Below are 23114 nucleotides of genomic sequence, written 5' to 3'. Positions count from 1 at the left end.
CACTGCTTATTTTGCTTCGTCAGAAAACTTTACTTTGGACGAAATGCTCGTTCCACACAGAGGAAGGGGCAGGTTCAGGATGTATGTCATTAATAAACCGGTCAAGTAAGGGATGGTGGTTTTCTTCCTGACTTGTTCTAAAACGTGCTATGTAAAACATTTGGAAGTCTATGCAGGTACACAACCACAACGACCGAACAGAGGCAGTAATTCGGCAGATGTTGTTTTGCATCATGTAGACCCAGTAAAAGGATCTGGCAGGAATCTAACCCTAGACAATTGGTTTATTTCTTATCCAGTCGTCAAAAAAGTACTACAAGAAGGAATGTTACTGTTGTTGGTACGTTAAATATAAGCCTGAAATTCCAGTTGAGTTTTTATCAAGAAAATGTAAAAAAAGAGTACTCAAGTATGTTTGGATTTCAGCAAGACGTCACATTACTTTCATATGAACTGAAACGAAACACTCAGTACTCATTATTTCGTCAGTGAACAGTGATGATGAAATTAACAGTGACAGCGGCGAAAAGAGAAAACTTAATATAATAACGTAATATAGCAAAACAAGTGAGGTGTAGATGTCGTTGAAGCTATGTGTGGTGAATGTACTATTGCCAGAGGGACAATGCAAGCTTCTCTGTTCCTTTTCTCAGTTGTTGAACATTGCAGCTCTCGATGTCTCCATTGTATTTAAAGGAAACAAAAACGTTTTATCCAGAAGAGAATAAGTGTGAACCCTAGGAAAGTCTCTCAGAACACCACATTTGACAATGTGTGCAACCAGGGTTGCCTCTAACCTCTCCGGCACCCGAGAACAAAGAATAGTTGAAGATCCACTATCAGGGAAACAGGAAAGGTGCTACGCATTCAAGGACAGCAAAACTAACATTTTTGCAAAGTTTGCAAGGTGTGCTTATGCTTGGTACATGCTGAAATAATTTGCGTCGACTGTTTGTAAAATCTAAGACTTTAGAGGGCGATATCTCACAAACTATTCAGTATACTCACAGTTTCCACTTATATAGTGAAAATTCAAAATTTTCGCTTCTTTGTTCAACAACTTATTCTCACTTGTATTGGTCTTTCAATCAAACTGGCTTGTACTTCCTGTTTACTTACATTTAGTACTACAATTAAGTGCGTTTCTCAGTTTTTTACTGTTATTTTGTAATTCAGAAAGTTAAAGTAATCTCACTATAGCATTTAGCACTACTTGAACAAAATAAAAATTAATCATTTAATGTAAATATACCGTTTGTCACTTGTTGGAAGTATTTTATTTACTGGGTCCCACATACCCAACCTGACAGTTCTTGAAACTATTTTTCGTCCGACCATTCTAGTGTTAAATGACACTGCAAAACATGTGGCAATGTGGCACACGTTGAAAATCTAAAAGTTTTACAGAGTGTGCGAGAGATTGATCAGCTACGTAAAAGCAGTGACAGCCATATTGATATCTCATTTTATTACATACAGAACTTATACCTGCTATGCAGTCCTCTTCAGGAGATGTATTACTACAGGCAAATTTCTAATTTACCGCTTGCAGTACATAATCTCAGCACTGGTATTGCTGATCTTTTCCTTATACCAAGGAGGTCAAAGGAAGAAAAGCCCAAATTAATAATGAAACGTGTTCCTCCCTTTTCATATATTTAAGTGAGGATGTTTCCTCAAATATCAGAGAACTTCAGCTTTTTAGTGATACCTGTGATGGTCAGAACAAGAACTACTGTGTGATAAGATTTCACTAGCCCCCAGAGACTGAGGGAAATTTGACAAAATAATTTATCGCTTTCCAGTCAATCGTCACTCATTCTTAGCGTGTGACTGAGATTTTGGTCTTGTTAAGCAAATTTTCAGAAAGATATATAGATGGTATGACTGTCAGAAGTTTGTGAAATCATTTGTTATGCTGCAGTCCTGGTAAATTTAATGTTCACATGGTTACACCAGAGGAAATGCTAAGTTTCAAAAAGTGGTGGTCAAAACTGTACACTTCTCAGTAGAATTTAAATTGTGTGCAGTTGCACAGTCCAAAAAAACAAAATTTCACCACCGCATGTTCCATGTAATTTGTGTATCACTAAGCCACCAAATGCACACTTACGGCTTCATAATACATAGGGGCTTAAAGAAAAAACATTTTTCTACTAAGTAACAAGTTTGGTACAGATGTCTCATGCGTAGTGACAATTGAGAGAGTATATGATGATGAAAAACTGCCTATCAATCATGATAAAATTAAAGACTCATCTAAGTGCAAGAAATATTTACCAGGTGACTTTCATATGTCTCTCCTACACTGGCTCACAAATAGTTCTTCTGGCTAATTATCTTACTCAGATATTATGTGTTCTCCATGTCATTTGTTTATTCTAAGAGAAGCGAAAGTAAAATATTGTTAATGGGTATTCAATATTATTTATTACGTTTTTTCTAAAATATGTGCTTTTGTTTATGTAGAGGTGTAAGTCGAGAAAATTTTCAAAATTTTATTATTTTTTTATAATTACACTGTGTTCACCATACAAAAAACCTTCGCATAAAACCATTATACTTACATGGACAAATAAAATGAGAAATGTGAAGTTTTTCTCATTAAGAGGTGGAAAAAAATGTTATTTTCTCATTTTGCAAAAATTTACTTTGTTGGCTTCCATCCTTTCATAAATAATTATTCATTTCTTGTATCCTACCATGTGATCCATCAGTTTTTTATCTTTTCAGAATATTCCTTTCATTTCCTCTCAGTCTCCTCTTTGGTATATTTCATTTATATCTACCACCACAACACTGACTACTACAACTACTTCTATTATCATTATCATATTATTATTAATAATTTTAAATATGTTTCTATGAATATACAGAGTTTCCAGATAAGTCAGTCATAGAGAATATGCACACCACTGTCATTATACTGTTTATATCCACTAGTTTCATACTCACTGACTGTCATCTTATTGTTACTGTAGCTGTCTTATACTCCACCATTGAACTGTATTATGTATCTGTGAATCAAATTTTCTTAAGTGTCATTGTGGTTTTTTACCTACTTACTGCTATGTAACAAATCAGCTCATCAATAATTTACTTCTTTTTTAGGGAGTGGCTGATTCTCCTTAAGGAGAAGTTCTGCAGTACCAGAAACAACATATCACAGCAACAAATGTGTCCAACTCTTCTTGTCAATGTGTCTCTGGGTGCGAAAAGGGCAAGAGAAGGAACTTGAAAAGTGCCATTAAATAAGCTTATGGTCACACATATCCCAACTTTTAAATAAAATTATGAACATATATTTTACAATAGTATTTTCATAATTTCATTAAATGACAAGGAATTGCAGAAAAGATATATTCCATCATATTGCTTGACCATCTATTAGTTGTGTTTGCTATAAGAATTTCTTTAGCCTTCTAGTTCTCAGCAGAAAAAGAAAATCCAGCTACTTTTCCTCTAGTTTATCAGGTAGATGGACTAAAGATGTGTTGGATGCCGATTTTTCGAGATTTATGCCTGTTACCTGTGCTGTAGTTTCTAAATCCAATTTTTTTTAAATTATATATATTGCTGTTACTCCCCATATAGAAAAGGGATGTTGCATATAATACCTTGTGTAATTTAAAATTTTATATCAATCATTACTCATGGAAATATATTACATGAGAGAAACTGATAGAGCTTATTAGTTTTATAAAATTAAAAATGAGAACTTTTGTTACATGAAGCTCTCAGCAACATTTTACTGCCACTTGCTAGCGTCATAGACAGTTTTGTGTAATTCAAGTTTAAAAGCTACACATATCACTTTTGCACGTTTTAGTGCATTACCTTGTCCTTAAACCATCCCATGAAGTCTTGTTCAGTTAATAGCAGTCCTCATAATGTATTAATATGCATTACTTAAATTTGTTTGAATTTGTATGATTATGTATGTGTTCCATTATTTCTTAATTTTACTTTGTAGAATGAGACTTGCACTTGTGATGTATAAATTGCTTCATTTTGTATTACTCAAAGTACGTTAGGAATTGTGAAAGAGTACATTTTTCATCACATTTGACTTGCAGAATCAGAATCCCAGCATTTTTATTGAAACATCTGAAATTGTTTGGAAATGTAATTTTTCTAGCTGCATAAATACTATAGGTCTATACTACTCCAGGGCGGGTATTTGCTAAAATATGTATCTAATTTTGTTTTGTATATTACATCATTGTTGTACTGAGAAGTGTAGCAATTTTCTCATAATAAACCATTTTTAAAGTTTACTGTAGTAACATCTCGCGTCTGTTAGGAGGATCAAAAAAGATTTTCCCTCTTTCGGATAACCTAACTTCATAATGTTGGTCCTGCCATATGTACAACAATAAATTTTACATTAAATCAACTTTCTTTAGCATTAGTCAGTCTGTGTTTCTAATTAAATAGTGTCATTCTTACTTGATATGCTGAAAATTAAAATAACAATGTAAAATTCAAACAATAACTGCATATTCTGATGTTGCCCCCAGCATATATTTGAATTGAATGAAGCATAACTGCTGATAGTATATGTTTTCTCCTAATATGCGTAATTTTTTCATATTTATTTTAATAATTTGGTCTGACAAAGAAGACATTATCTCTAGTTCTTCACATTTGACAATTCTGTTCCTAATTATCCCATGTTCTAGAAGTGTATTATCGTTTTTGATATATTTGTTACATGCAGTTTAGTCAAAATTCAAAATATTTACCCAGTTATCAGTGAAGATGTTGCTTACAAAATAAAATAAAGTATACTGAAATTCATGGAATGCTACTGTTTTGTAAAATATGATAGGAACATTGAAACAGTGACAAGTGCTTGAAAACCTAAGATATTTATTATTTTCGACTCCATAGACCTTGTCACGATTCTTCTGTGTGAAAGACCAATTGTAATTGCAAATTATTCGAAACACAAAAGAAAAGTATATGCTAGATGCACTTAGGTATTGCTTGATATGTGACAAGAGTGGTAATACTATTTTCCTATCCCCTTTGTATTTACTAATATATGAAAAATATCCAGTGTTTGCCCACAATCTAGTTTTTTCCCATCATCAGTCTTCTGATTTCTCATCCTGCAACGATCTGTTCACTTCATAATTAACACATACACCCCGGGATCTCAATAACTTATTCTAATCTCTCTCTTACCCTACAATTCTTGACATTTACAGCTCCTTCCAGTGCCATGGATGTAGATCCCATGATCTTCATAACATATCCCCTATCAGCCTACGACTTCTTATAGTTTGTGCTGATTGTAATTTCTTTCCTCATTTGTTTTGAATAGAAACTTGACATTACTTGCCAATCAAGTTATTTTCAACATCCATTTATAAAGCATCTCAAATATCTCAGTCTCTTTGTCTCAGGTTCTCTCACAGCACATGATGGACTTCCCTACTAAATTATGTTACTGAAATTATTTTTTTGTGTAGTGATTATGAAATAGGGTTCCATTTTTGCTTCACTTCTGTAATGCTATATCTCTTCCTGAGCACACTATTGAATGTAAAACGATATCATTCAATCATGTCATATCAATTGCAGGATTAATTTTCTGCATAAATCTTGTACATTTGTAATCCTTTTTCGAGAAACTCTTCATTACTTGAATATGTTCCAGACATGCGACAAATGAACATTCTTGGGCTACGTGTGTCTTACTTGATCAGTCATTTTATCCAATATGGCCATCTGTGTGTGCCTGTGGAAATAATATCCACTGTCACTTAATTTTTTCACTGTTGTACAAAAAAAAAGAAGAAACGGAATTTCTCCCTATTGTGGCATAGCACCTTCAGGAGATAAGTTTTAAGGAGGATCTTTGTACACAGTACAACTGGTACATAATTTTCTTCCACAATATCAATACAAACTATGGGAATTAATAAATAAAGTGACAGGAACTTGTATTACTGAAATTCAGATAAGAAACACTGAATATTAAAATATATAATGACAACTGGAAGTTTCTGCCACATGAGGATCTTGTGTTTGAGGCAGTCAGTAGCCATAATCAACAAATTCCTGTGAACCCAGTCATTAAGCGTATGCTATTGGTTGCTTCTTTATGAGAGGGTTATGCTGATTTTAATACTAGGTTGACACCAACTTTACTAAAGCAAAGACATAATTATCACAGTATGTGTTAAGAATTTCGCAACAGGGTTTCATAGATGTTGTTGTGGTCTTCACTCCAAAGACTGGCTTGCTGCAAGTCTCCATGCTACTCAATCCTGTGCAAGCCTCTTCATCTCCAAGTAAATACTGCAATCCACATCTTTTTTGAATCTGCATACTGTATTCAACTCTTGGTCTCCCTCTACATTTTTTACCCTCCACACTTCCATCCAGTTCTAAATTGGTGATCCATTGATTGCTCAGAACGTGTCCTACCAACCGATCCCTTTTTCTATTCACTTTGTGCCACGAATTCCTCTTTTCCCCAGTTCAGTTCAGTACCTCCTCATTAGTTACATGATCTACACATCTAATTAATCTTCAGCGTTCTTCTGCAGCACCACATTTCAAAAGCTTCTGTTCTCTTCTTGCCTAAGCTGTTTATCATTGATGTTTCATATCCACACATGGTTGCACTCCATAGAAGTACAGGGTGTTTCAAATTTCGAATCCATATATTTATTAAACTTACGAATATTCAACTTTACACACATTCAATATGTCCTCCATCAGCGATACGAACAAAACACATCTACACTCAAATTTCTCTCATCCTCCTGCAAACGTATCCTTCGTCACTGATGTTATGGCAGTACAGATTCGGTTCTCAAGTCTACGAGGTTCGTTGTTTTTAACGAAACCCCACAGGAAGAAGTCAGTGTTACCTGTGTTCCCATAAAAGAAGAATGAGTCATAAAGAAATGATCGTGATATCGCACAAAACACATTGACATTGGGCGAATCTCGTACATGTTTAATGACTTATGTGGGTTCTGCAGGCCCCAAATTCGAACACTGTGTTTGTTTACCTGACCACTAACATGAAAAGTCGCTTCATCACTGAACAAATTGCGTTGTGCGAGAATGTTATCATTGTCAGTAGCGTCAAGAACCTCGTTACAAAATGCCACACATTTGCATTTGTCATCTGGACCTAGAGCTTTTAACAGCTGTAACTTGTACGTCTTCATAACCAACCCACGTTTCAAAACACGTCAAATTGTTGTTGTAGGCAGTTGTAGCTCCTGACTGGCACGACGAGTTGATTTTGAAGGACCATGTTGGAAAGCAGTTAAATTCATACAACATTTTCTTCAGGAACACGAGGGTGCCCAGGAGTCTTTCCTTTATTTTCCCTTACGGTATCTAGAAACTGTCGATACCATCTGCGAATGTTCCACCCATTCGGAGGATCAATTTGGTACCTCTTTGTACTGTAATCACGGAATTGCACTTAACAAACCCGACAACACAAAATGATTTCTGCTTCAAAGTGCCATTTTAAACATATGACGATTACTAAGTTACACTTCCTGTATCTAGAAACTGTTGATACCATCTGCGAATGTTCCACCCATTCGTAGGATCATTTTGGTTCCTCAACCTGAAACGTCTTTGCACTGTAATCACGGAATTGCACTTCGCCAACTCAAGAACACAAAATGATTTCTGCTTTGGGGTATCCATTTTGAACATATGACGGTTATCAACCAAAACAGAACGCAATTGACAGCTAGCGACTATTAATGTAGACTAGACTATGTCTCCGTTCCTCCAATAGCCGAGCCGAGGCGCAGAGATCGACAGTTTGGACAAAATAACACTTTGTAATACGTATATTTTTTTGAAACACCCTGTACTTTAAGAAAAAGTTCCTAACACTTTTATCTATACTCGATGTTAACAAATTTTTCTTCTTTGGTAACTCTTTCTTTGCCATTTCCGGTCTACATTTTACATCCTATCCACTTTGACCTTCCTGTTATTTATCTGTGCAAATACTAAATCTCATATGCTTCTTTAACTATCTCATTCCATAATCAAATTCTTTTAGCACCTCCTGATTTAGTTCGACTACATTCCATTATCCTCGCTTTGCTTTTGTTGATGTTCATTTTATATCCTCCTTTCAAGACATTGTCCATTCAGTTCAATTAACTGTATTTCCAAGTCTTTGGCTGTCTCTGACAGAGTTACAATGTCGTCAGCAAACCTTAAAGTTCTCATTTCTTCTACATGAACTTTCATTCCTGATTCAAAATTTTCTTTGATTTCCTTTACTGCTAGTTCGAAATACAGGTAAAATAACATCAGGGACATCCTACATACCTGTCTCACTCCGTTCTCAACCACTGCAAACCTTTCATGCCCCTCGACTCTTATACCTGCCTTCTGGTATCTGGACAAATTGTAAATAGCCTTTCGCTTCTTGTTTATTACCCCTTCCACCTTCAGAATTTAAAATAGAGTATTCTAGTCAACATTGTCAAAATCTTTCTCTAATTCTACAAATGCTATAAACATAGGTTTGCCTTTCCTTAACGTAGTTGTAGGGTCAGACAGCCTCATGTGTTCCTTCATTTCTATGGAATCCAAACTGATCTTCTCCGAAGTCGCCTTCTACCTGTTTTCCCATTCGTCTGTAAAGAATTCGTTTTAGTATTTTGCAGCCGTTACTTATTAAACGGTAACTCGGTAATTTTCACGCTTGCTAGGACCTGCTTTCCTTGTATGTAGAATTATTATATTCTTCTTGAAGTCTGAGGGTATTTTGCCTGTTTTGCCCACCATATGGAAGAGTTTGGTCATGGCTAACTCTCCCAAGGCTGTCAGCAATTCTAACGGAATGTTGTCTACTCCTGGGGCCTTGTTTCTTTTAGGTCTTTCACTGCTCTTTCAAATTCTTCACCCAGTATCATATCTCCCGTCTCATCTTCAACTACGTCCTCTTCCATTTCCATATTTTCGCAGACATATTGCTTCTTTTATCGCTTTATTCATTTTGTTTCCAGCGCGGTCTTTCCCTGAAGTTATTGTAATTACTTAGAATCTGTTATATCTTTGTATTTGCTACCTTCCTGATCTACCCGCATGTTTCCCCCATTTAATATCCGCTTTACTTTTCGTTCCTATTATTTGATATACGCATACCATCGTATTTTACTGTTTAGATTCATTTGATCCCAATGACTATATTTTATTTTTAGTGTATCACAATTAGAACTTAATACTTTCTTCATTCCAAGTCGACATATTGTTAAACGTACCTCTCAGCCATGTTAGGTTTAGTAGAATGCCAACCTTTTTTTAAAAAAAAAAGAATCTAGAATATAGGTAAATTTCAGGGGTATTGATCAAGTACTCCCTAAAAATACCATTTGAAATAGCCTCTGAACTACTGGTCCGTTTGAAAATTTGATCTCATACAGAAACTGCAATAGTTGTACAGAAAAAGACACCATTTTTCTCAGAATTTACTTCAAATTTTACTAGAAATAGCTGTATTGTGAATGGCTAAATGAGGAAATGTAACAGATTTAAAAGCTTTCGAGTGCATTATTTATAATCTGTTTATTGTGTTGGGAAAGTTCATATTCTTAAGATGTTCTTGAAGTTTCCTTTTCTGTCTTCCTTCCTTACTTTGCTATCTTGTAGGATCGACCAGAAACAAACTCTAGGATGGACACCGACTGAAAACTTGCTGGTCGAAAAATTGCCGAGAAACTCTAGTTTCAACGCTGGAAAATGTATGAAGAGGCAAGAAATGTTTGACCATGTGGACAATCACGAGCAACAAGAAGCAAACTGTTCACGAAAATAATGAGAAAATAGATCATCTGCATCTAACGGCAGCGTCGTTGATGGGACTTTGTATCATAACTACCTTTCTTTTGTTTACATACGAACTGGTTCTCGAGTTTCGACCAGTCCACCAAAATGTGTGCTTCCGACGATTTTGCGGCATCGGTCGAGGCGAGTATCAGTACAGTTCCTTAGATAAGGTTACAACCAGTTCCGAAACTCATCCTTGATAAAGACTGACATTGTGCTGTGATGAGCTATATGACAAAAGGATACGCAACTAGAAATTTTCTTTCCTCATTCATTATATCATGTGCAAAAAGCTTTACAGATTTCTGCAAAAAGACATGAAAGTGCAGAGACACGACGATTATCTTTCAGATTTGATAAACGAAATGAACGGTGAGATGGCTACCTTTCTTAAACTTCATGCCTGAATTTGATTAAAAGTATCTTAAGATATCCCTTTAATCCAGATAAAGTTGACCAATAATTAAAGTTATTTTAGTTTGTCTCTGATGCACCAGCACAATATGGTGCCAAAAATAAAATTCTTCTGAAGAATTTTAAGTTGACACTTCAATGGTTTACTTATGACGTCTTTTATTACGTTTGTTTTACTCCTTTGTAATGATAGGGAATCATCGGACGGAGTCACAAGTATGGGTTTCGTCACGTGCTAATCTCTATATTCGAGTGAAAATGTCCTGACCGACTAACTAACTCATCATCGCACTGCTAAGGATAGTGTCTTGAGATTTGGAGAATGTCTTGATATCTTACACTGTAGGCATGGTACAAGAACAATTTTTTTGAAATTCCACCACTAAGTGGTTAAATAGGGGTGGAAACGCTTTTCAGAAAAATGTCAGTATTAAGACAATTTTGTAGCTACAACTGTGAACATTAATATTTTGTTTCTCAGTCAGAAATAAATAACTACGTGTTTAAGCACTTTTGGAAATTCAGCACATAAGGGAGTGAAATAGTGGGTGAATTTTCTAACATAAATTATTAAAGAAATACTAAACCGTTTTAAAGCTGCAACTTGCAAAACTTCTCAGAATTAAAGAAATACGTGTTTCAATGATTTTCGGAATTCAATTCCTGAGAGGGTGAGAACAGGGGATGGAAGCTTTTATGAAAGTATTTCGTTATATTAAAAGATTTTTAAAATCACAGCTATGAAAATTGCTGTTCTGCTTCTCGCTTAGAAATAAGAAAATATGTGTTTAAGGGGGGTAGGACATCATACGGGCCGACTTGGAGCAGGAAAGGCAGCAGAGGACATTATATTTTCTACCGTCTATACTTTTACAAATAAATTCATAAAACTTTGTCAGCATGACCAGGAAGGATTCAGGATTCGCACTCATAGCAGTGCAACTGCAAAAACATAACAACATAAATTATTTTTAGATATGAAGTTTCATGATTTTTTTCACTTACTGTTGGCTGCATTTGTTGCTACAGGTACATTTTTCTTCACAAGTAAGAGAGATTCTTTGATGAATTTTGCACAGCATACAAACCATACTTACAGGTGTACGAAACTCTATAATTTTCCAAATCTATTAAAAACTGTGGTAAAAATTGAGATAATTAACTACAAAATTTGATTTTTTTCTAAACATAAAGTTTAAAACGCAACAGCTCATTCATTTTTTTCATAAATTAAATAGATTCTAGAGTTTCAGACACTTGTAAGTATGGTTTGTATGCTATACAAAATTCATCAGTCTCTCTTACGTGTAAAGAAAAGTGTACCTATAGCAACAAATGCAGCCAACAGTAAGTGAATAAAAGATGAAATTTCACACGTAAAAAACAATTTTGCTATGTTTTTGAACTTCCGCAGCTACGAGTGTCAATACTGAATCCTTGCTGGTCATGCTGACAAAGTTTTATGAATTTACTTGTAAATGTATAGACAGTAGAAAATAAAATGTCCTGTGGTGCGTCTCCTCCTCCAAGTCGGCCCGTTTGACGTCCTACCCCCCTTAAGTATTTTTGAAAATTCAATCCCTAAAACACTTGAAAAGGGGATGAAAACTGATGGTGGGGGGAGGGGGGGAGGAGAGTAGACAGGAAAGGGAAAGGATTACTGGTCTCAGTTGCATCAGGGCATTACACGAAATCAGCGGCGACGAGTGAAAATGTGTGCCGCCCCAGGATTCAAAGTCGGGATCTCCTGCACACTATGGAGGTGCAGTAACTTCTGCGACATCCACGACACAGAGTTCATCGCAACTGCACGAACTATCCCGGCGCACCTGACGGCCGACCCAAATTCCCACCCACCGCCACGTGTCTGCAGTCTCTGCCCATTTCTTCCATGCTCGCTTCTCTGAGATTCCTGCTGGAGGTCAGACATACTTGTCTGTCTACACTGAAGAAGTTATATGTCCGAGCGTACAGACACGACGCATTCACCTGTGATTTATGATAATATTTCGTTGTATTAAAACATTTTTAACGCTAAATCTATGAACTAAAGAAATACGTGCTATGGGATGAAAGTTCGTATGGAAATATTGTCACAAGACTTCAAAGGGCAGGATTAACACCAAAAAAAAAAAAAAAACCGTGGCTTCAGCTGCCAGAATCGCTTTTCGGTCAGAAGTACGGTCGGAAAATGCCATGTTTGCATGGTCTTAATTACCGTGAAAGGCTTAGGAGGTGTTGCAACTTGTGAACTAAATCAAAGAATACTGTTTAACAGTCACCACGACGCATGGACTTTGCAGCTTTACGCATAAGCAATGGACATAACAACACAAAAATTCGATAAAGAAAGAGGAAACAAGAATCAAAGAAGCCTTTGTAGGGCATACAGTCTATGTGTGCGAAGCAGCGGATGTTAAGCTATTCTGTTATAAAAATATTTTAAAATGAACATCTGCGACGCCATCCAGTATGCTGGGTGATATGTGCTGCAGTATCCGCCCCTGACTACGTGTGTAGCGACAGCAGGCAGACACACTCCTGCCACCGTGGAGAGTTGGGACTCCATTGCTGCTGTTCATGACAAAATTAAATTCTGTGACACCACTGTCTCGCCGGCCGAAGTGGCCGAGCGGTTCTAGGCACTTCAGCTTGGAACCGCGCGACCGCTACGTTCGCGGGTTCGAATCCTGCCTCGGGCATGGATGTGTTTGATGTCCTTAGGTTAGTTAGGTTTAAGTAGTTCTAAGTTCTAGGGGACTGATGACCCCAGATGTTAAGTCCCATAGTGCTCAGAGCCATTTGAACCAACCACCACTGTCTCCCTTGCATAACAGAGTGACTGACGTGAAACCTTTCCGTTCCCCTGGGTCAGATATTTTATTGCAGTAAATGTTACAATTACTTGAAACGTTTAATAACAGACGGGGAATTTAAGAAGCAGTGCGTGTGAAGTTACCAAGAAAGTATATTTAAGGTGTGATGAAGAAGATTAGCTGTTCTGATTTGCAGTTTGCAAACATTTGTGTATCGGCCAAGAACTGAGAATGGGACTCGTGACTAGTAATCAGTGAAACGTTTAATTTTATTTATGATTAATTTCTAGCCTACGTATCTAATTTTATTTCAAAATAATTACCGGAAGTAGTGAAAGATTTTGGAATTTATTCTCTGAGAGAACTATAATTTTCAATTAAGTGCAGGGAGCAAGATGATGTTAAAGTTCAGTCATACAAATATATAGGGTCAAGTATAGATAATTACAAATAACTATCCGTCACTCGTGTTAAGTGGCTTTAATATTAGGCCCCCGTTTCCAGACGTTTCGCCTGAGCGAAAGAATTTTAATAATTCTAAAAGCGCTCAGGATCGAAAGAGTGTGAGCAGACAGTTTAAAATACGTTCTTATAAATCTACATTTATACTCCGCAAGCCACACAACAGTGTGTGGCGGAGGGCACTTTACGTGCCACTGTCATTACCTCCCTTTTCTTTTCTAGTTGCGTATGGTTCGCGGGAAGAACGACTGTCTGAAAGCCTCCGTGCGCGCTCGAATCTCTCTAATTTTACATTCGTGATCTCCTCGGGAGGTATAAGTAGGGGGAAGCAATATATTCCATATCTCATCCAGAAACGCACCCTCTCGAAACCTGGACAGCAAGCTACACCGCGATGCAGAGTCTTTCACTTGACTTTGCTAAACATCTCCGTAACGCTATCACGCTTACCAAATAACCCTGTGACGAAACGCGCCGCTCTTCTTTGGGTCTTCTCTAGCTCCTACTTGGTACGGATCCCACACTGATGAGCAATACTCAAGTATAGGTTGAACTAGTGTTTTGTAAGCCACCTCCTTTGTTGATGGACTACATTTTCTAAGGACTCTCCCAATGAATCTCAACCTGGCACCCGGCTTACTAACAATTAATGTTATATGATCATTCCACTTCAAATCGTTCCGCACGCATACTCCCAGATATTTTACAGAAGTAACTGCTACCAGTGTTTGTTCCGCTATCATATAATCATTCAATGAAGGATCCTTCTTTCTATGTATTCGCAATACATTACATTTGTCTATGTTAAGGGTCAGTTGCCACTCCCTGCACCAAGTGCCTACCCGCTGCAGATCTTCCTGCATTTCGCTGCAATTTTCTAATGCTGCATCTTCTCTGTGTACTACAGAGAGACTCTTACGATAGCAGAAACGCGACACCAGTTTAAAAATCATAACTTTGGCCCTAGATTTAGCTCTTGACTGCTTGGAAATGGTAAAAAGCTTTTGCCCCAAATGGCGCCTCACATGAAACAATTCACGACGAAATGATCAATCACAGAGTAACAGTTTATCTCAGCTTGACACGGCAATTAAAAAGAAACTGCAAACTGCGCAGAATTGTTGAGAACAACATGAAAATACCACGCGCACCCATAAAGTAAGCCGAGCGAGATGGCGCAGTAGTTAGCACAGTGGACTCGCATTCGGGAGGACGACGGTTCAATCCCGCGACCGGTCATCCTGATTTAGATTTTCCGTGATTTCCCTAAATCTCTCCAGGCAAATGCCAGTATGGTTCCTTTGAAAGGGCACGCTCGACATCCGTCCCCATCCTCCCCTAATCCGATGAGACCGATGACCTCGCTGTCTGGCCTTCTCCCCAAACAACCGCTAACCGCAGAAAGTAAGTTCCCCGGTGCTGCTCGCTTTAAAGCAGACGCGTTTAGCCGGGAAAATTGTGCATGCGCGTCAGATCAATGACGTGATAGTCAAATGCCGGCCGGACAGATACCGGTGCCAATACCGCGGCAGCAGCGACCCCAAACGACGTCACTCGTTCGTTCTCCCATTGCCTGCGAGGCTCGGTCAGTGATAAGGTTCCTTAATGCACAAAACACAGCGCCGGTCGAGTGTCCTCCTCAGCTCTGTCACGTATACGGGCAGAACATCGTGAGCAAACTGACGGTGCATCTGCTGCTGTAGTCTTTGTCCCGAAAGTCGTCAAATTGTCCATGACGAAGAGCGCAGTGGGTCACCATCCCTCACCTGCTTGAGCAGGTACGACAGCACATCCTGTACAGCTGTCGCTGCGCGATTACGGAGCTCGGCAGCCATTTTCCAAGATTGGCGATCCTTGTCGCGCACCTGCTGTTCACCTGCACACTTGCCAGACGGGTGCCGGAAAACATGACACGAAAGCACAAAACGAAACGCTCTGGAGCAGCACTGACATTTCTGCAGCGGTGTCATGATGTTGCGGACGAGTTCCTCTACACAATCGTCACGGGCGGTCAGACGTGGATACCTCACTTGACCGTGGAAACCAAGCTGCAGTCAATGCATTGGCGTCACAATGGTTCTCCGGACAAGGCGAAATTCAAACAGGCTGTGTCGATGCAAGAAGTGACGTGCATGGTGTTCCGGTACAGGAATGTCAATTTGCTCACTGACTTCTTGCCCAGGGGTGAAACAGTGAACGCTCACCGTTCCTATGAAACAAAGCGGATGTTGCGACGTGCCTTTCAGAACGAGAGGCTTGTAATGCTTACTGCAGGTGTTGTCTAGCTCCGTGACAATGGTTGTCCTCATATGGCCCGGCGCACACCAACTGTTCTGCAGAAATTCGGCTGGGAGCTGTTTGATCATCCAGCATAAAGTCCTGATGTTGCTGCCAGAGGTTTCCATCTTTTCCTGCACCTCAAGAAATTCCTGTCGTTTGACCAGCGTTCTTATGACGATGAAAATCTAAAGACAACTATCACACGCTGGTTACATTCACAGGCGGTAGACTTCTACGATACAGATGTACAAAAGATGATCCCACGTTATGACCAGTGTCTCATTTCTTTTGGTGTCGAAAAATATCCCAAACATTGCTGTACCTATTGCGATTAAAGTTTTTCATGTAACTACTTATGTCGTCTTTGTTTTAATAAAAAAACTTACTTTCTGGATGCGCCTCGTACATTCACATCAGTTCACTGTATACAGTAAACCACTGGTCACATAACTAAAATCATAATATATAGGGTATTTCTGTGTTGATGTTACACACTTTCAGGGATAATGGAGAAGGGTAAATGTATCAATGTGGGGTAAGGGACCTTCGTCCAACAATGACCGAGTCCAAAGTTATAAGCGAAAGTCAATCTGGTATCTCTCACAGTGGCTTGCACTTACTGAGGTCTGGGGTAGCCAATCCAAATGAGCATTTAGCTGCAGACTTTGGGATAATAACTCAACCAATCCAATGAATAGAGCATACACTGTACTGCCACGAGAGATCTTGTTGTACAAGGCCTGTCTGCAATCGACAGCAGTCTGTGTTGACAAGCTGTACTATATCTAACCAAATGGATCTGTTCTCTGTGGCGCAACTTGCATACAGGATGTTCGCGTATGAGCAAGCAAATGGAAGCACAAGAGTAGTGGAAAGGTTGTACAGGACAAAATATCCGTTCACACCATGATTCCAAGGCTATTACAACGATTAAGTGAAACAGTGCAATGGTACAGTACAACGGACCAGGTGGACAACGAACCACGTGGACTACTGACTTGGAAGATGCAGTGCTAGTTCGAGTGGATGAGGCGTCTGCAGTCAGCAATAAATCACTTAGACGTGAAATGCATGTTTCACAGAGTGCTGTGTGGCGAGTATTACTGAAAAGGCGGCTACACCCTACCATCCATAGAATGAGCATGCTTTGACTGCTGCTGACTTTCGATCTCATGCCAATGGTTCTAGGAGCGTCTTACAGTCGACCCTCACTTTTCTGCATACGTTCTATCCACAGATGAAGCCTGTTTCACCAGAGGCCTAAATAGTCGCAGTAGTTATGTTTGGGCCGATGACAATCCCCACACTGCAGATGACACAGATTGTCAGTCATGTGGGCAGAAACAGTGAATGATCACTTACTGGGTTGACTTCTTCGTCCTCCCAGCTTCAATGCACCATTGTACACAGTGCTTATGAGAGACTCACGACCCAGATTGGTGGAACATACCCCACTTGTTTTTCGTCAACCCATGTGGTTTCATCATCGTGCAGTCCCACCTTGGACTGAGGATTCGTGATGATCACTGGGTCAGACATGCCCTTAAGCGTGGTTAGGGAGGGAAAGTCCTGTCTTGTGACCAGCACGTTCATGTGATCTCGCCTCTTTTGAATTCTTCCTGTGGAGCCGTATGAAAAGTCTTGTGTACGAGATGCGTGTTGAGAGTGAAGAGGATATCCATATAAGAGCTCTCGCTGCCCACTAAACTGTTCAAACGGCAATATGGGATATTGGAACGGATATACCAGAACCTCACTGACGCTAGGGGACGCCGCTATGAACTAGGGTTTTAAATGTAGAAGCTTATGAAGCTTGCGCAGGTAAACTGAATTCGTCATATACGTACTGTCGATTAAAGATTTTCGGTCCCACTGACATCAAGTAACGTGCGCCATTACTAGTCCATCAACAAGGGAAATTATCCAACGATATTGTAGAGTACTCAGTGAGGGATCTTCACGTTTCGGAAACTGAGGCCCTTACCTCGATCGATGTGCGAGGCAATGGTGACACCTAAAAAGATCGTCGCTGATACCTTTCGACTCGGTCGTTTCCAGACTAGTGCCCTTTACCTAAAATTGATAAATTACCTTCCGCCATCATACACCATACGGAATCACACTGTAACACCATACGGAATCACACTGTAGTCTGTAAATAATATTACCGGCGCTGAGCCTCGTGGAAGGAACTTCCGAACTGCCTTTGAAGAAATATAAATGATAACTGCAATAGCTCTTACGCAGTCGTAGAGCATAAGTCCAGAACGAGTACAGTACAGTGACAGACCTCTACGTTGAGCATTTCGTCTTTTATTTCTTCATGAAAAAGGCGAGTTGTATATGCCATGTCTCTGCACTTCCAGTAGTTCCCTTGGTACTGCATTACCTGGACCTCGAAGCTGGGCGCTGGCTCCGACTTTTAGCATCAGACATGAAACAATTTTTTTTTCAAAACCATTAATAACAGAATTTTTGCCAGCCTCTCGCCTCTCTCCTGTCACTCGGCAACAGTTTGTCATTTTTCTAGCTTTACGTTTGAATTTAGTATTTTAGTGGGGAATAAAATGACGAATGTAAGTGGACCTTTATACAAGAATATGCTATGTAGGATACAAAAGAACTACAGCTTATCGTATCATATTACAAGTATGATAGATAAAATAAATGAACAGGAAATTTCGAGTGAAGATTGTGACTGGAGAGAAGGAGACTGACAAAATGGAAGACAGATTTCTTACACAAAATAGCTGTAATAATATATCGAGAGAACACCAAGTCCGCCGAAGGACCTTTATGGGTTGTTACGGGCATTTCCTCAGTGTTTGGGTGTAAGGAACCCGTCGTCTGTAGTACTCGTAAGCGCCAGTTGGCGTGTGCACCCGTACTACTTTAGAAATGCGTGTGGAACAGCGCAGGTGTCGACACCGTAAGCAGTAGCTCTTGTTTGGAAACACACTTGTTCTACTGAGACTCCGTACTTGCTGTTGATAACATCAAGGCCCATTTTATTCTCGATCCACGATCGTTCATACAGTACTGCTTGGCTGTGTCCGGATATTGTTTTTCTTGTAGTGTTTGTACTAAGTTAACGGTGATATACAGCAGTATGACGAGGTTTACTTGTGAAGAGTAGTCCAATATGCACATCGTATTCACTGGAAACAATGGAAAATTGGTGTAACTACGCTATGCTGAGCTAATACCACAGCGACGGCAACCTCTTCACAATACTTTTTCATCTGTCTAAGACTTACTGCATTACACTCCATCTTCTTATGGTCATTTTGGTCATTGATTTTACACTGTTGTGACGGAATTTTCCCAGAAAGGAAACCAACTTTCCCAGAAAGGAAACGAAATAAATTATCGTGGAGGTATATGCCGTCTATGTAGCTAACTGAAGGCAGTTTGTTTATTGCCATACCAGTTTAGCTTCTTTTATTTGGGAAGCATCATCAGTGACCTGTAATATATGTTTCCTTTTACACATACAATAAACGCACTATGTGGTAGATATAACATGCTGCTATATTACATTTTGTGGTGTGTTTCTCTTGTTTTTTAGGTTAGAATCAACTTTTGTAGCACACATGTCGTAATGTGAACTTATCATCGTTGGGTGTTACGAATTACAGTGCTGATAACTCTTGTGTGTGGTTCTGGAGATATTTTCATTAGTTTCCATACTCCAGATGGCCGATTTCTGACGTTGTTTCACAAACATTTGTGGCACCGCATATTTCACTTGCACTTTGCATTTTGTGACCGACATATATGTGTCTTCGGTTTGTAGTGTTGCCAACTGTTGTGTTTTTATCTGTCTTTTGTTTGCGTTGTGTTGTGGTTTGATATTTTTCATTTGTTATGTGTGTGTGTGTGTGTGCGCGCAAAAATGGTTCAAATGGCTCTGAGCACTATGGCACTCAACTGCTGAGGTCATAAGTCCCCTAGAACTCAGAACCACTTAAACCTAACTAACCTAAGGACATCTCACACATCCATGCCCGAGGCAGGATTCGAACCTGCGACCGTAGCGGTCGCGCGGTTCCAGACTGTAGCGCCTTAGAACCGCTCGGCCACTCCAGCCGGCTGTGTGTGTGTGTGTGTGTGTGTGTGTGTGTGTGTGTATTTCCTGTGTGTAATTCTTTCTTGAGAGGGTAATATTTTTGTGTGGATAATTGTGTGAGTGTGTATTTTGCTGTACGTAAACGTGTATGCGTTTTTTAAATATAAATAACTGTTTATGTGTGTGTATGTGTGTGTGTGTGTGTGGCTGGGGGGGGGGGGGGGGAAGGAGATTCATTAATTATTTATGCTTGTTAAATTTCGGTTTGTTATTATTTTGGTGGCTAACATCATCAGAGCGTTACTGCTTATATGGATTTAGAGGGTGAGTACCTTCTTTTCCATTGCAATGGCTTCTTGTATGTGAAAATTTTCTTGCAATGTCAGGAGCTTTTTGTTGTGATTATTCACTCTGATAACTGTCATGTCACATTCCATGTTGCATGGTTCCTGACCATGTTTTATCAGGTGTTCGGCGAAGGTAGAATAGCTATTTTCACATTTTATATATGTTCTTTACATCTAGTTTTGAAGTTCCTGCTTGTCATCCCCAGATATAATGACTGACGCTCTAGGCACTCTTTGTATTTATCTGGTTTGTCTGTTGTTTTTAAATGTGGTTGGAGTGTGTTTCTTGTCCTGTAAGCTATATGTAATCCCTGTAATCCTGTAAGCTATATGTAATCCATGAAGGAAATGTGTTCCATGTAGAAATGGCGTTTCGAGTGACATCTCATGGCGGTGATGGGAGCACATCACGATGTAAGTAATATGTTTACAAGAAAGCGTGATCATGAAGTCATCTTGACACAACGTTTCAGCAGTCCACTTGGCCGTCATCTTCAGATGAGTGCGCTATTGCACGAACTCGCGGGAAGTGAATTCAGTCAGCGAAGGGCGGCTCCTTTTTACGTTGCGGAAGGCCAATAGCGTGTGCGCAAGAAATAATCGTATATTCGTAACTGTCCTCTAGCGCAAGTGAACATGTAGAGCCCCATTAGTGGAAGCTGTAGAAATCGAGAAACCGTCATTAAAAACTGTTCTGATGGCTGAATCAAATACCGTTGTTTTTCAGGGTCTCATAAAACAGGGTTCCAAATCTAAATTAAAGGGTAACCGTCCGTCTCTATTTATAAAATTATCAGAGAGTCGAATTTCAATTGATTATTTTAAAACACGGACCAAATAGCGAGACGCATGGGCAATCATTTGTGTCTCTTCATACACCATTTTATATCCCTTCGTAAGACAGGACTCTGCCACCGTAGATTTCTAAGCCTGGTACAAGCGTGTATTGTGCTGGTCTTCAACGATACTGAATGGTACCAATTGTTTCTAAGTAATATAAACTTCCAAACAGTGGCAGTGGATCTTTGGGTGCCTATACACACCTGGCTACCTCAATTTCAAGTCATTCTTTACTGAGGCAAGGAGTGCTCTAATCTTCCCTATCGGGCGAAAAACATTTTCGATATCATACATTTTAAAAATTCTTCTTATTTTCGAACATATGGAAAGTCACCGATTTACATGTGTCTTCTAATGGTTTCCAGGAAGATCCAAACTGGTGGGGATGACGGATCTGTTTGTCTATATAGCCACTCTGCTTGATCTGTTTGTCTATATAGCCACTCTGCTTGATCGAGGTCTTGTGTCAAGACTTCTATGTCTGAAATGGCATAAGCTCCACAGGACCCTCGTGTATTCGAACGGTGGATGTCAGTTTGATGTTTGCATATAACGGTCCGTGTACATGTACTTTCGAATATATTCTGTCCCTGTGTCTGATCATTCTTTCTGTGGACCAAGAAGACTAGAAACGGAAGCTGCTTACCTTTTGAAACCTCAGTTAACTGCCTTCATCCCACCATCAAGTTCACAATGTGAGATAAAAGGTACTTTTCTTCCGCCAGCCAAGATTAGATCTGTCCTTGACTCAGTAATAGAGGACTTGGAATTGAGGTAGCTCGATGTGCATAGGCCTAGGATCCCCTGCCATTTTGGGAAACCTTATTTTCGTCAATAAATTTGTTCCATTCGGGATCGACGTGTTGACCACCAGCGCCTCATACGTGTGTTTCAGACTGAGACATCATCGGTGGCGTAGCACTGCGTTACCGAGGGATCTAAAACTGTGAATGAGGAGACACAAATAGTTTCCCCTGCGTCTCGCTATTGGGAATGTGTTTTAAACTAATCCATTGAATTGATAATCATATAAATACAAACAAGAGTTGCCCTTTAAGTGAGATTTGGAACCCTCTTTTCTCATACATTATATAACAGCCATCAGAGTAGTTTTTTAATGCAATTATCGATTTATCCAGCTTCTGCCACTGAAGCGGTATATGTTCACTTGCACTATAGGGCCGTTACGAAGATTTCTTGCGCACGCGCTATTGGCCTTCCGCGACATATAAAGGAGTCGCCGCTCACGGTCTGCATTCAGTTCCGCTAGTTCGCACAACAGCACACTCACCTGAAATTGGTGGTCAGGCGGACTGCGGAAACGTGTCAAGATGACTTCATGATCCGGCTACTGACCCGAGAAGAATATCATCAGTTATTGCACCGGGAAAGTCTACGTAGACACAATCTAAAAAATATTGTATGCAAATCATGAATGTATGTATTTGTGAGTGATGCAATATGTATCAGAGGCTGGCTGAAATGGCACTAATAAAAGATAAAATAAAATAAAATAAAAATAGGCATGAAGCACATAGTTAGGTCATTCAAAGCACCTTTCCTGTGAAGCTTAGCAAGCACTCTGATGTATTGTTGCGACTCTTTGTCGCAATTCTTTGTCGTGGACTCTTTATGGCAGACATGATCATCATGCCCCGCAATGAATAGTGTCTACATCTACGATTCATCTCCATCTACATCTACATAGATACTCTGCAAGCCACCGCAGGGTGTGTGGCGGAGGATACCCTCTACCACTACACGTCATTTCCTTTCCTGTTCACTCGCAAATAGTGAGGGAATAACGACTATCTATATGCATCCATACGAGACCTAATTTCATGCACTTTATCTTCGTGGTCCTAATGCGTAATGTATGTTGGCGGGAGCAGAATCGTTCGACAGTCAACTTGTAATAACGGTTCTCTGAATTTTCTGAATAGTGCTTCTCGAAAAGAACGTCGCCTTACCTCTAGGCATTCTCTTTTGAGTTTCCGAAGCATCTCCGCAACACTTACCACCGGTAACAAATCTAGCAGCCCGCCTCTGAAT

General features: G+C 39.4%; 1 protein-coding gene across 3 annotated transcripts in view; it reads left to right on the top strand.

Annotated features, from left to right (window-relative positions):
• The window catches only part of LOC124795060 (RNA-binding protein Raly-like), a 431777-nt gene extending 427418 nt beyond the window's left edge, over window positions 1-4359 (top strand). The window contains exon 10 of one of the 3 annotated variants that reach the window (XM_047258861.1): window positions 3112-4359. In XM_047258861.1, coding sequence (XP_047114817.1) covers window positions 3112-3132 — 21 coding nt within the window. In that variant the 3' untranslated portion in view covers window positions 3133-4359. The remainder of the gene's footprint in view (window positions 1-3111) is intronic. The other 2 variants (XM_047258860.1, XM_047258859.1) reach the window with 2 other exon arrangements.
• The last annotated feature ends 18755 nt before the right edge of the window (window positions 4360-23114 follow it).

This window comes from Schistocerca piceifrons, chromosome 4, assembly GCF_021461385.2.
Source record: "Schistocerca piceifrons isolate TAMUIC-IGC-003096 chromosome 4, iqSchPice1.1, whole genome shotgun sequence".
Lineage (NCBI taxonomy): Eukaryota > Metazoa > Arthropoda > Insecta > Orthoptera > Acrididae > Schistocerca > Schistocerca piceifrons.
This window is presented reverse-complemented; position numbering and strand designations above follow the sequence as displayed.